Source organism: Mirounga leonina, unplaced genomic scaffold (assembly GCF_011800145.1).
Source record: "Mirounga leonina isolate KUSES-001 unplaced genomic scaffold, KU_Mleo_1.0 Mir_82, whole genome shotgun sequence".
NCBI lineage: Eukaryota > Metazoa > Chordata > Mammalia > Carnivora > Phocidae > Mirounga > Mirounga leonina.
The window spans coordinates 3,398,923-3,411,672 of record NW_023270825.1 but is presented as its reverse complement, the minus strand read 5'-3'; the positions used below and the strand labels follow the sequence as shown (position 1 = coordinate 3,411,672).

Below are 12,750 nucleotides of genomic sequence, written 5' to 3'. Positions count from 1 at the left end.
GCCCCAGCGCACCTCTGTTCTCTCCTTCCCCTGAGACTGGCGTGAAAGCTGACAGTGGTTTGCGGGAGCCCTTGGCTGCGGTCGTATGACGGAAGGGGAGGGGCGGCCACTGGCTTCCGCTGGGTCCCTCCATCGTAGATCAGAAGCTCAGAGTTGGCACAGAGAAGCTTCAGGCCCCCACACACCCAGGCCCCAGGATTGCCACCCAGGTCCGCTTCGTTCCCTAATCTCCCGCAGCACAGACAACATACTAGTGCTCTCTGGACCACAGAGAGCAGATTTTGTTTTCTGCACTTCAAAAACGTGCAGACCCTCACCTCGGTGAACTCCTTTCTTTGAAATTCCCATACTAGGGCACCTGGGTGGCTCAGTTGGTTAAGCGACTGCCTTCGGCTCAGGTCATGATCCTGGAGTCCCGGGATCGAGTCCCGCATCGGGCTCCCTGCTCGGCAGGGGGTCTGCTTCTCCCTCTCCCGCTCCCCCCTCTTGTGCTCTTTCTCTCTCTCAAATAAATAAATAAAATCTTAAAAAAAAAAAAAAAGAAATTCCCATACTATTTCAGCATTGAAAGCTGTCGACAACAAGGTGAATGGGGTAAAGGCTTGGGAAGGTGTGCGTCCACTCGGCAGTACTAAGAAGGACACGGCAGCCGCAAGGGTCTCAGGGTCCTGGGCCCAAGGCTCTCCTGAAGTCAGCGTGGCCAAGGTCGGGAGTGTTTACAGTACGATCCGTTTAAAAGACCGGCGTCACTCCTGTTCAAGGTCTGCAATTAATATTTTTACTTGTAAACCGTGTACAGTGCTCAGAAACTTTCTTGAACACGTACACTATTGTACGAAGAATAGGAGCTCACCAGATTGTGGATGGGAAGTAAAATCGTGTTGTCGCCCACCTGTTTCTTTAGGATAATCGACTTTTACTACCGGGCCCGGTGGGAACCCTCTTTTTCCCTGGTGTGTGGGGAGGGGCTTGCCTGTGCCCCCCAGCCCTGTCCAGAGAGCGACAGCCCATCGAGTCTCCGAAGGGGAGCTCAGCATGTGACCCATGCCAGCAGCACAGACACTTCTGCCTAGATCAGCTTTACCGGGCAGCCCCCTCATTTGCAAAAAGCTGCCGCGCTCTGAACCCACGGTATTGACCATAGCTCGCTCCAGATAGTGTGATAACTTGGTCCAGCCTGGGGCTCCGATTCCAGAAAAAAAAACCTCTTGCAGAGACATTGAATAGCTAAACCAGGTGTGTTTTGTATCTCACATGCTGATGTATTTTTCCTAATAAAGTACCGCTGACAAAATGGCAAGGAAGAGTGGGTTTGTGAAGTGATTGGCATCTGCTGTATTCTTAACAGTGGTCCCCACCCTGGGGAGTAGTAGGTGCTCACTAAATGTCTGTTCAGTGGTTTTGATCGAAAAGTAGGACAAAAATCATTAAATGCTAGATTTTTTAAGGAAATCCTTTTAGAGACAATCGTGTTGTAAAGTTTTACGTCAGACTCCAAAGCTAGGAGCACGATCTTTTTTATAAATGTTGGAGTTTTATAAAGCATAATATCATGAAAGATCATCCCGGAGCCTGAAGGCTGAAAGCATTGAGCAGAGTTGTTTGTTCGGAATGGATGTTGTTCAAAGGCCCACGGTGTTTTTAACCACGGTCAGGGTGTCACCTGGCCTGCCGGGCAGTTGGGCGCCGTCTGCAGGGCTGTGGAGGGCTGGCCGGTGGAGGCCCCCCGCCAGCCCAGAAGAGCTGGCATTTGCCGTGATGGCTAGGGGCTGGGACAGTGGTTCCCGAAATGGCCGTGATGGGCCTCGGCCCTGCGTGTGCAAGCGTGCACGTGGGCTTGCGTGCAGATGTTGTGGGCCCTGGTACTCTTTTAGAATGAAGACAGCTAAACTCTAGAAATGTTACTAACCCTCACCGAGCTGAATCTGATACTCTGCGGGGACTATCTTTACTGGTGTGGTTGTGGTAGGAAATTTGGAAACTATAGGGGTGAGATAAAGAAAGGTTGTCCCACAGAAACTCTTTCCACCTGTCTGACTTGGGCAAGGAAGGTAACGTCCAGTCCCCAGGAATGAGGAAGGCGCTGCCGACTGGCCGAACATGCCTTGCGGGGGCGGGCAGCCCAGATGCTCTCTGGCAGGGTCCCACGGGCCAGCACCCCTCAGAGGCAAGGTCCTCACAGCCTCCGAGGCAGTTACCAGCCCAGGGTCACAGGTCATGTGCACAGAGGGCAGCAGGGCCCGACCCCAGGTCCCTCTGCAGCCCCGCTCGGCGTGAGCTAACAACCATATCCGCTTATTTCACGTCTCCCTCTTCTGATTTATTTTAGCACAATCGAAAACACCATGTGTACGCACACAGTATGCACGTTTGTGTAGAAATATATATGAACGGTTAGTTTGAGATAGAAACGGATTGTGCACATGTGTGACTGGCAGCCTCAGAGCGGACCACTCCTGCACGGAAACGAACATGCGAATTCATACGCCCCATGTTTCTCCATTGTTCTTTTTCTCTCTCAACCCTCCTAACTGCTTATTTTTTATATTCTTTTTTTTCTAAAGGGACTGACTGCAGTGGTGGTTAATCAGAGGGAGTGGGTCACGTTAAAGTGGTGATTCTTAAGTATATAAAATTAGATCAGTTTCTGTGATTCTAAAAAGCCCCAGTGCTGATATACGGTGTGGCTCTTCCTTCTACAAGGAAGGAAGCACCCCCTGATTCCGTTGCTTTGCTTGGGGGACACGTCAACGAACCACAGACGGGCATCACGCTTTGTGTTTTTTCTCTGGCAGGTGGTGATGGCGCTTCTCAAATACTGGCCAAAGACTCACAGTCCAAAAGAAGTCATGTTCTTAAATGAATTAGAAGAGATCTTAGATGTGATCGAACCATCGGAATTTGTGAAGATCATGGAGCCGCTCTTCCGGCAGCTGGCCAAATGTGTGTCCAGCCCACACTTCCAGGTACGAGGGCGGAGAGAGAACGGCCCCATTTGGCGTCCACGTCGGAGGTGACCGGCTTCAGTGTGTCACTGTCACGCTCTGCTTGTCGTGTGGTTTGAAGGGAGATGGGCAGTTTAGTCGTACTTCAGAATAAGATGCTAAGAGGCTAATTCTATAAAACAGTTGAGTATCTCGAGCGCATCACTGAACACCTGTTTCTCACTAAGAGTGATTAAAACGGCTCCCCTGTAAAGCCTTCTTTGTCTTTTTGTTCGGTGTGCCCCAGATGCATAAAACCTCGCTTTCCGCAACTGAGGGACGGACACTTGTAGACAAACTGTTCAGCCCTGAAACTCCCCGTCCACAAGCACTTGTTTCTGATACATACACATTCCGACTTTTGTCCCCCCCACCCAAATCCTGTGTGAGGGGGGCCTCAGTCACATGCCGCTCTCCTCTCCTGGGCTTCTCATTCAGCCTCGTTCGGGGGTCGTCCCCAGGACCCTGGTTCAGCCCATCTGCCTCCCTTGGACGTGCTGGCGTGTACCGTGAGCTCACCCCGAGCAAGGTGACCCCTCTCCTGGCCCCCTTCTGTGCTGCTGTCTGCCACGTGGCCTTTCACTTCTGGGGAATTAATTCTCCTATCATTGGTCTCCCCCGCTAGAACGTAAGCTCCACGAGGGCAGGAGTTCTGCCTCGCCTCGTCCACTCTGACACCTCGGCACCTCCTGGACCCACGACGGAGGGGGTGGGCGGAAGGAGCACGTTTGGCCTGTGTCCTCTGCATGGAGCCCAGGGCGCAGCCTAAATATTTCTTGAATGAGTGGAGACATGAGTGTATTTTTGATGGGCAAGAAACCATCTGCCCTTTTGTCGAGGGTTCTTCAGGATGACGGTTTCGAGTGTGCTGGGTCTGTGGAGATGATTGGCTGACCCAGTATAATTCACCTCCACAGGCAGTCGTGGGGAGGGTCCTGCTGCGTGAGTATTTGTTGTCTCGGTCACAACACTGTGCCCTCTCTCTTCCAGGTGGCGGAGCGAGCGCTGTATTACTGGAACAATGAGTACATCATGAGCCTGATCAGTGACAATGCAGCAAAGATCCTACCCATCATGTTTCCTTCCTTGTACCGCAACTCCAAGACCCACTGGAACAAGTAAGAAAGGGGGTGCCCGAGGGGCTCAGTCGGTTAAGCGTCTGCCTTCGGCTCAGGTCATGGTCCCGGGGTCCTGGGATCGAGCCCCGCGTCGGGCTCCCTGCTCAGCGGAAAGCCCGCTTCTCCCTCTCCCTCTGCTGCTCCCCCTGCTTGTGCTCCCTCTGTCAAATAAATAAAATTTTTAAAAAATTAAAAAAAAAAAAAGGAAAGAAAGATCTGGCTGTCCACTGGGGCATTTGAAATTTCCTGTATCTCAGTGAAACTTCAATTAGGATTGAAATCCAAGTCCAAAATATCAGTTTAAAAAGGAACGTTGATTTCTTTGTGGGCTTACAATTGGGATGAAGTGTGGGTTGTATCTGTGGCCTTTCATCTGCCCCTCAGCCCCGTTTCAGGCCAGTGTGGAGGCGCCTTGGTTGGCGCCCACTATGCCTGGCCGCATCAGCAGCAGCGTCTTCCAGGCCTCATCTCAGATCCCCTCCAGACGGGCTGAAGGTCGCTGCAAAGCTCGCGGAGCTCAGTCCCTGCAGGAGCATGGTGCCCACCCCGTTCTCGGGGGCCCTGCACCCTCGACCAAGACAGTTAACATTAACATACACAAGCACTTTGCAGCGACCTTCACCTTGTTGAGAAGGTGAATGCAGGTGCAGTCAAGGTACAGGAAGTCCCTGGCCCCTGACAGGCATCTGGCGAGCGTTCGCCATTGGCGCGCGGCTGGGGGGGTCACTGGGGCGCTCCCGGCACCGCCCAGCGGACCTCATCAGTGTATCGGCTGTCAACAGCCTTTTCTTGGCCACATTCATTTTTTATTATGCGTAGCAGGTGGTAACAAAGGCCTCGGAGCTCAGCCACCGTCCCGTGTGTCATTTAGTACGAGGCAAGAACAGCCGTGACCGCTCCCCGTTGCAGAGAGAAGTGTTACTCCAGTGTTTCCCAATACGAGTTGGGTTCTGTCATGAAGTGAGTTAAGAAGTCGCTGTGAATCTACATCAGCAAAAACAGCAGTAGTCCTGGCAGCCATGAGAGCAGTTTTGGGGCGAGAGCGGAGTTTTTCTGCGGCTGCCCGGGCTCCGCGGCGCGATCCTGCCACCCGTCTCGCCGGGGGTCCCGTGTGGGCTGTCGCCTGAAGGCAGGTGGGACTGACGTCCTCTTCAGGCTCCACTGGGCCGTGGAGCAGCTGTGCCTCCCCCCTCTCGTGGATGTCAGAGCCGGGAAGCGGAGTTTCATTAAGCCATTCCGTGGTGATTTTATTTTCTGCCTTCCAAGGCTCCGTTTTGGCATTATTAAAAACTTTCCTGCCCTTAAATAAGAAGATGAAAAGGAAACTGACGTTTATAGGAAGTAAAAATGTTTCCATTATTGTCCCCTACACATTGCTGTTTGTCTGAATTCTATTTCTTCAAGGGTCGATGCTTTTTATTCCATTTCCACGGAAGGTGGCTTTTGGCTGCTGTCAGCCGGGACAGAAAGCAAGGGGCCTCAGGGCCGGGGTGCTCAGCGAGGGCCAGTCGGGTGCACTCCGCAGGCTGTGTGGACGCAGATGCATCCAGAGTACCGGGCTTTGGTTGGAAAGCCCAGGGGCGTGAGACGTAGGGCCGCCAAGTAGCTGGAGGGCTAGGGGGCAGGGGCTGTGGCTGAGGAGGGCAGGGGGGTGGACAGAAAGATGGAGGGTTCAGAACTTGAACACCAAGGTCTACTTACAGGACAATACACGGCTTGATCTACAACGCGCTGAAGCTCTTCATGGAGATGAACCAGAAACTGTTTGATGACTGCACCCAGCAGTTTAAAGCAGAGAAACTGAAGTAAGTTGCCCTTCTCAAAAGCTACTCTTCCAAGGATTTTGTCATCCTCAGTCCTGAATAAACCTCTTGCATGGGTGTGTCCTAAAACATTCTTCACTTTAAAGCAAAATCAGTTCTGTCATACTCGGAAAACAAATGACAATGTTTGTGACATTAACTTGTTTTCAGAGAACATCGCTGTTCTTTCCATTATGCTGCTAGTTTAATCACTTCTGCAAAACGGCGTGCAGTCAAGAATTTAACTTCCCAAGGAACAGCGAGAGGTTGAAGGTATAGGAACTTCTCGGGTTTATAAGGCAGGAATTTGAATTCTGTCCCATGAGGTTTACTTGAAGGGGCAAGCATCTTCATCTCAACATAGCTTTAGCCCATTTAATGCGGGCCTTCCCAGGAGCTTAGCCAGTGTCCTTCACAAAATCAGGGCCCTGCTCTCAGGCTCGGAGGAGGATGTCGGCGTCAAGTCCGGGCTCTGGGCAGATTTTCTTGTTTGCTTGTCACTTGAAGCTGGCTGAGAGAGAGAAACTTTGAGTGTAACTTGAATCGTGGGATATACGTAACCAGCCGTCCTGCGCATACTTTAAACAGCACGTACGCATTGACCCATACGTCAGGCCTTGTTGCAGGTTCTGACAGCACAGCAGTGAATATAACAAAAATCCCTGCCCTCACGGGTGGTGTGGAAAGGAAAGACAGGGACATCCATGTGAGGGAGACACACTGTGTACGAGGTGTGGTCCGCAGGGCGGGGAAGGGGCCCAGGGTCACGTGCGCGTGGAGCCTCCCGGGCTCCCAGTCTCTGGCCCGGGCTCCCTCAGAGCTGAGCACAGGGTTCACCCGTGCCTTCCGCTTTTCACATGGCGAATATCTTAGCTTTCTGAAAAGGATCTTAAGGATCATGTAACACATTCTCCGGATTTAAAAAAAAAGTTGGGTCCCGGTGAAGGGATTTACAGAAGGTCGCCTGACTCACTGGCAGTGGGATCTGATGAGAACCAGGTCTGAAGACTTCCTTTTTAAAGCCATCCTTGTTGGGATGTCGGCCCTTAACTTCAGTTCCCGCATGCCATGGGATGGTCTCACCTTTCACGGCTCCATAAGCTTGTCTTCAGAGCTATCCAGGTTCTGCGAAGAAGCAGCTAAAGCAGGAAGGATGCAGACCTGAGATATTCGTATAAGTGCTCCTAGGAACCTACAGTCTTCAGCATGTTCTTATTGTAGCATATTTGTTAAATCTTTTCCTTTAAGTCTGGCTTGTTTTTCTTATTTCGTTTTCCGTGTCACATCCCGTTGTGCTCACCACTCTGAAGCTTGCAGAGTAAGACCAGAAGTGACAGAGGAGAGTAGGTGACTGTTGCTGGTCATGTCAGTTTTACCTCTCGCCTTCCCTTGCGTGTGATCCATGTCTCTAATACCAATGACATTTTACTATTTTTCAGAGAGAAGCTAAAAATGAAAGAACGAGAAGAAGCGTGGGTTAAAATAGAAAATCTAGCCAAAGCAAACCCCCAGGTACTAAAAAGAGTAACATGAAAACGTCTAGGGTGTTACTTGAATGTTTTTATGAGCTAGAAATGTGGCTTCCTCACGGGATGGGCGGGGGGCACTCTCACTAACCTTGTATATGGAAATGTCTGCAATAAAAGTACATCTCGACTTTTGTACAACTGATTTTTGCCCCACAAAGTTTTTACCACAGAATTGACCTTTTTTTTTTCCCTCCGCTTTTTCAATAAGATCTAAATCTTACCAATAGACTGTGGTAAAAAGAAAACCAGGGCACAGCCTCTATTTGGGGGCCAAGATTGCAGTTTGCTTTCTCCCCGCAAATGTCACAGATGCTGTCGCTCAAACGATACGTCCCTTTCTTTTTAATTATCAAAATCATTCGAAAAGAAAAACAGTGAGATTTGAAATAGATCAAGTACGAAGTTGGGTATCCTTTTTCCTAAAGCCAGGGTCCTGTAGGCTGAGCCTTTAATTGTTAAAAATTGCCTGACTTCTGTCATGTGGGCCACTGACCCTTCCTCCCGTCCTAGCTAGAAGGCTCCAGTGCGCTCTGGCACGCGGGCGCACGTGCCGTGTCTCCCGGAGCCACCTGCAGGTGAAGCGGCGTCCTGCACAGCGCCCACCGTGGGGCCGGCTCCCGGGGCGACCGGCATCCGGGGGTTCTGAGCTGGGTGGTCTTTGGTGTTCTGTCCGCTGGTCCCGACGGACTGGAGTGCTGTCCTGGCAGGTGCTCCTCCTGGTTCGGGGCCTGAGAATCCGTGGGGCGCATCTTCACCACAGGCACCGTCCCAGCTGTCCTCAGCCTCCCAGGAAAGACAACACGGTACTTTATGAGAACCACACAGCTACCCTTAAAATCCTAAAGGGGGTTCGTTCAGGTGAACTGGATTACAAGCAGTCTGTTTTCTTGGGTGAGAGGTGTGCATAAATCGTTCACTAAGTTCATTGTGCCGGTTTTTCAGTCTGACATTTCCTAAAAAGTGACGCTAAACACAAGGTTTAGACGTATATGTTTGATCTGTGTAACATATTGATTGTATTCCCCTGGATAAAACCACATTCAGGAAACGTAAACCTTCAGTAAATGGAATGACTCTCTTAAGTGAGGTCTCGGTCCCTGCGTGGAACGACCCGGCAGCGTCCCCCTTACAGCGTCTGTTCTGTGCTCTTCACAGAAACGCCGTTGTAAGGTGACCGTGACCCCGTGAGGTAGACAGCTCCCGGGACCTGCTGTAAGGAACAGAATGTGAGGTGGAAATACTGCCATTTGTTTTTAAGACACAGGAACAGCAGAAATCTGGGGCAGGTGGGGGCAGAGGGGCCCCGCCTGACGGCCGAGGGCAAAGGGCCGGCAGAGACCCTGCCCCACGCGCACGCAAAGTCACGGGAAATACACACAACTCAGAGAGCCTGCTTGTATCCGTTTTGCCAAGAATATGGAAACAGTCTCGTGAAAACCCGCACAAAGCTTTCCTGTCACAAACGGGAAGGAGCTGGTTGGTTGTGTAACAAGCGTGGCCTGGTTTCCCTGCTTTGCGGTAACAGGTGTCCCTTCCGAAATAGACACTGTTCTCATTTCCCTTTTTCTGAGCTGCTCCTGAGTTTTCCTACACGACGTTTTTACTCCTCTGGGCTGCTCTCTGCGGTGCCCCAGGCGGGCGACAGCAAACGCACCCGGGCTCTGCCTGCGCTCACTGGGCGCTGGGCTGACCGTCTCCCTGCGAACCGTGTGTGAGTCAACCCCCCTGAGTCCCGTCTGCATGCGCAGTCCCCGGCGCAGTGTCTCCCAAAGGAAAATACTTCATGGGCTAATAATGTCTCAGGGCTGAAAAGCAAGGCCTCGGGACTTGGTTTTCACCTGAGAGAGAGGGCATCTTTTCTAAGTTCCAGTCACTGCTTGCCATTTATAACGACGACGCCAGAAAGTAAATAACTGTGTGGACAGTACAGCCTGTTTCTGTCTCTGTCATGAAAACAGTGGGGTCTTTGGAGCGTGGCTCTCCGTCTCAGACCTGCCCCCTGGCCTGTATCTGGAAGTCTCCCCGAGGCCCCTGCTCAGCCCAGACGTGCGCCGTCCATTGCGCTGGGCTTGGGGAGTCGGCGGCGCCTCCAGAATTTTCAGTCGTGTTTGTCCTAACAGTTGTGGTGGCTCCGTTGGAGTTTTGAAGGTCACGCAGGGTTTAATTTGTTTAAGTCGTGGAATAGTGAGGATTTCTAACATAAATGTGTTTTCCTAGTCCACCAAAGAGGCCAGGGGACATTTTGCTGCTTACTTCTCCCTGACCTTGGTCGGAATTGTGTGAAATGGAGACAGGCCCCTCTCTGAACCCTGGGCTCAGGGGAGGCACGGGGCCCAGCTGGCCGCTTTCCTTTGGAGGTGGGCTTCTCTGGGCGACATGTGTGCTCCTTTACCCTGCTGTGGACTCCAGCCTCGACAGAGGCTTTTATTCTTAGTGAGAAGCCGCTCCTGCCGCCGCCTGCTGTGTGGTACGCACTTCGCTGGACCGTTGTGTAGCATCCTTGTCCATTCTTCCCTTTGCCCTGAGCCCCGGTGAGCACTGTGAGCCCCACGCTACGCTCGGCACAGGCCTGATGAGTCGTGCGGTTACTTGTGCTTCTGAGAGCCCTGGGGGCGCGGGGCGGAGCAGGCAGCCACTTCACTTGGCAGATGGGCACCAGTGTCCCGAATCGTGGAACTTTCCCGAGATACAAAGATGAGAACAGGATACAGCTCCGAGGAGCTTAGGGATCCATGAGCGGAGCCAGACGGAGGCAAAGAGAATTCGTTTCAGATGGTGAGATTGTAGCACACCCGGGATTCAGAAAGCCACGCTGCGGGATGGCCGCAGTCGAGGTGTCCCCCGCAAGAGGGCTGAGCCCCTTGGAGGGGAAGTCTCAGCTACCCGGTCTGAACCCGGGGAAGGTCCTCGAGGCAGAGAGAGCAGAGGAAGGAAACCGAGTTGTTGAGCACAGGTGGACTGTTAGCCATGGAGGAGGGGCTGGGTGTGGTCCGCACTTGGGACGCAGCTGGAGAGCAACGAGTGTGGATTTTCATCCCCCAGAATGGGTGCAGGTGTTAGTGTCCTAAAGGGCAAAGTGGCCCAGTCAGACTTGCATTCCGGAAAGTTCTTTCCGGCAGCGATTCGTCTGGTGTCCTGGAAGGGGCTCTCAGAGTGTGTGGCGGGCAGAGGGCCCTGGGGCACCTGGGCGCCCAGCGGCGTGAAGGAGGGAGCGGGCCGGGCCGAGGCTCCACGGCCACGGGCTTGCAGCTTGCAGCCGAGCTGTTGGACTGAACCAGGTCGCAGAGTTTGCTAGAGGGCCGAGACGCCGAGGGTGTGGACAAAGGGGTGGGATTGATAACGGTGTTTCAGCGAATTAGAGCGAGGGGCGAAGGAGTGAGGTCGGCAGGTGTGCGCAGCCTGGGAGGCGAGGGGAGGCTGTGAGCGTGAAGCAGTCCAGGTGAGCACGTGGACTCAGGTGCCAAGGCTGCCAGGCGGGGTGCCGCCCACCGTCCCTCGGGCCCCAGGGACCAGGGAGGCCTTGGAGGGGATGCTGGAGCCTACGTCACACTCCCACCTGGTGCCACTGGGCCTAGAAGGGCCTAGAAGAGTGGAAGTATTCTGGTTTCTGAGGCGCTGCAGGTATAGGCTGGTTTAATTGCCACCCAACGGGCTTCATTCAGGAGAGGGCCCTGGGGAGGGCGCCGGTGGGAAGATGTGCCCCTGGCAGCCCAGAACCTGAGCGCCAGCAGAGAGTGATTCCGCACTTTGCATTGCAGTATGCAGTGTATAGGCAAGCGAGCACCATGACCATTCCAGTTGCAATGGACACAGATGGGCCTTTACTCGAAGATGTGCAGATGCTGAGAAAGGCTGTGAACGAAGAGGCTCGCCAGGTAAAAGTGCACAGAGCTAAGCCGGGCCGCGCCCCTGGTAGATTTGCCTAAGAAATGCATAGAATTTTAGATGTGATCTCCATCAGTGCCTTCTGTGCAAGCTCAAGCTAAAAACTAAGTTTGGCTAAGCTCGTGGGAGGTTCTTTGTCCATGCATCTCAGTGAGCAAACTACTAGAAATCATTTTAAATCTGAGATTTAAGTGTTTTCTTCATGTATATTAACAGTAACAATCTTAGCTCCTGACTGTCCCCTGAATGTTATTAACCTGAACAAAAAACCCAAACGCTTCGCAGAGTGGAAAGTGGCGTCTCCCACTCGTGCTCTGGCGCGGAGAGTCCCCTGTCCGCCACCCACGGCAGTCCCTGGGGCCCAGTCTTCCTCCCCGACAGCAGAACCACACTGGCTTGCAGGAAGGGTCCGGAGCTGGGGACCCCCGAAGGCTGGGGCCTTTGTCAGGTTAACACCTGTGCTCAGGTGTTTGTCCCCATGGTGGTGGAGATACATATTCAGATCCCCGCTGATTCAGAGACAGACTGTCATTACTAAATTGGGAATATATACAATTAGGCTTTAAAGAGGGAGATGTCCTGCCTGTGCGTTGAGGAGCCTTTCGCGGGCCGTGTTTCTCCGAGCGTGCCTGCCTCTCTCCGGTCCACGGAAACTGGCGCAGTCTTGACCGGATTAGGGGAGGGGGGGCGGGCAGGGGCCTTTCTGACTTGACACCTTAAGCCCCTGCGGCCTGCTTGAGAACTCCTAACGACACCCAGCGCTGAGATGCTGAAGTGCGAAAGGTCAGGGGCTAGACCCTGCTGTGCGCTGGGTGCAGGCGGTTTACCGATGCTCATGTCATTTGGAACTCGCTTAAGCAGAGGTTTTAATTCAAGTGAATTTCATTCCCCACCTGATCAGACAGGCTTGGGGCCTCCACCACCCAGACTGCACTGGCCCGACTTGCGGCCACAAGCCCCACGGGGCTGCTGAGCACTCAGTGCGGCCACCTTCGCTGAGCTCTGCTGTGCTGACCTTGTCTAAAGCACGGGAATCCCCAGGCTCAGCAGGAAGAAGCGAATGCAAAACCATCTCATTCGTAACTTTTTACTATTGATTGTATGCTGAAATGATAGCATTTTGGATATATTGGGTTAAATTTAAAAATGCTGTTAAAATTAATTTCACTTAGTGCTTTCTACTCTTAATTTGGCTACTAGGGCATTTGGAGTCCCATGCTTGGAACACGTTATTTTTCAATTGGACGGCGCTGGTCCAGACTCCTTTTTCACAGAGCTGCCCGAAGAGGGCGGCTGCATTGGCCACGTTCGTGCCCCTTCTTGCCCGGCCAGCTCCCAGCCTTAGCGTCAGATCAAAACTTGAAAATACCAAAAATACAGTGAAGAGACTCCATACGCTCCTAGTGAATGTCAGTAACTTATTTTTACTTAG

General features: G+C 52.6%; 1 protein-coding gene across 8 annotated transcripts in view; it reads left to right on the top strand.

Annotated features, from left to right (window-relative positions):
- The window catches only part of PPP2R5C (protein phosphatase 2 regulatory subunit B'gamma), a 118,713-nt gene that overhangs the window by 98,925 nt on the left and 7,038 nt on the right, over positions 1 to 12,750 (top strand). For 4 of the 8 annotated variants that reach the window (XM_034992724.1, XM_034992717.1, XM_034992719.1 and 1 more), the window contains 5 exons: positions 2,796 to 2,966; positions 3,975 to 4,102; positions 5,806 to 5,907; positions 7,344 to 7,416; positions 11,192 to 11,308. In XM_034992724.1, the coding sequence (XP_034848615.1) occupies positions 2,796 to 2,966; positions 3,975 to 4,102; positions 5,806 to 5,907; positions 7,344 to 7,416; positions 11,192 to 11,308 (591 nt within the window). The remainder of the gene's footprint in view (positions 1 to 2,795; positions 2,967 to 3,974; positions 4,103 to 5,805; positions 5,908 to 7,343; positions 7,417 to 11,191; positions 11,309 to 12,750) is intronic. The other 4 variants (XM_034992725.1, XM_034992720.1, XM_034992721.1 and 1 more) reach the window with 2 other exon arrangements.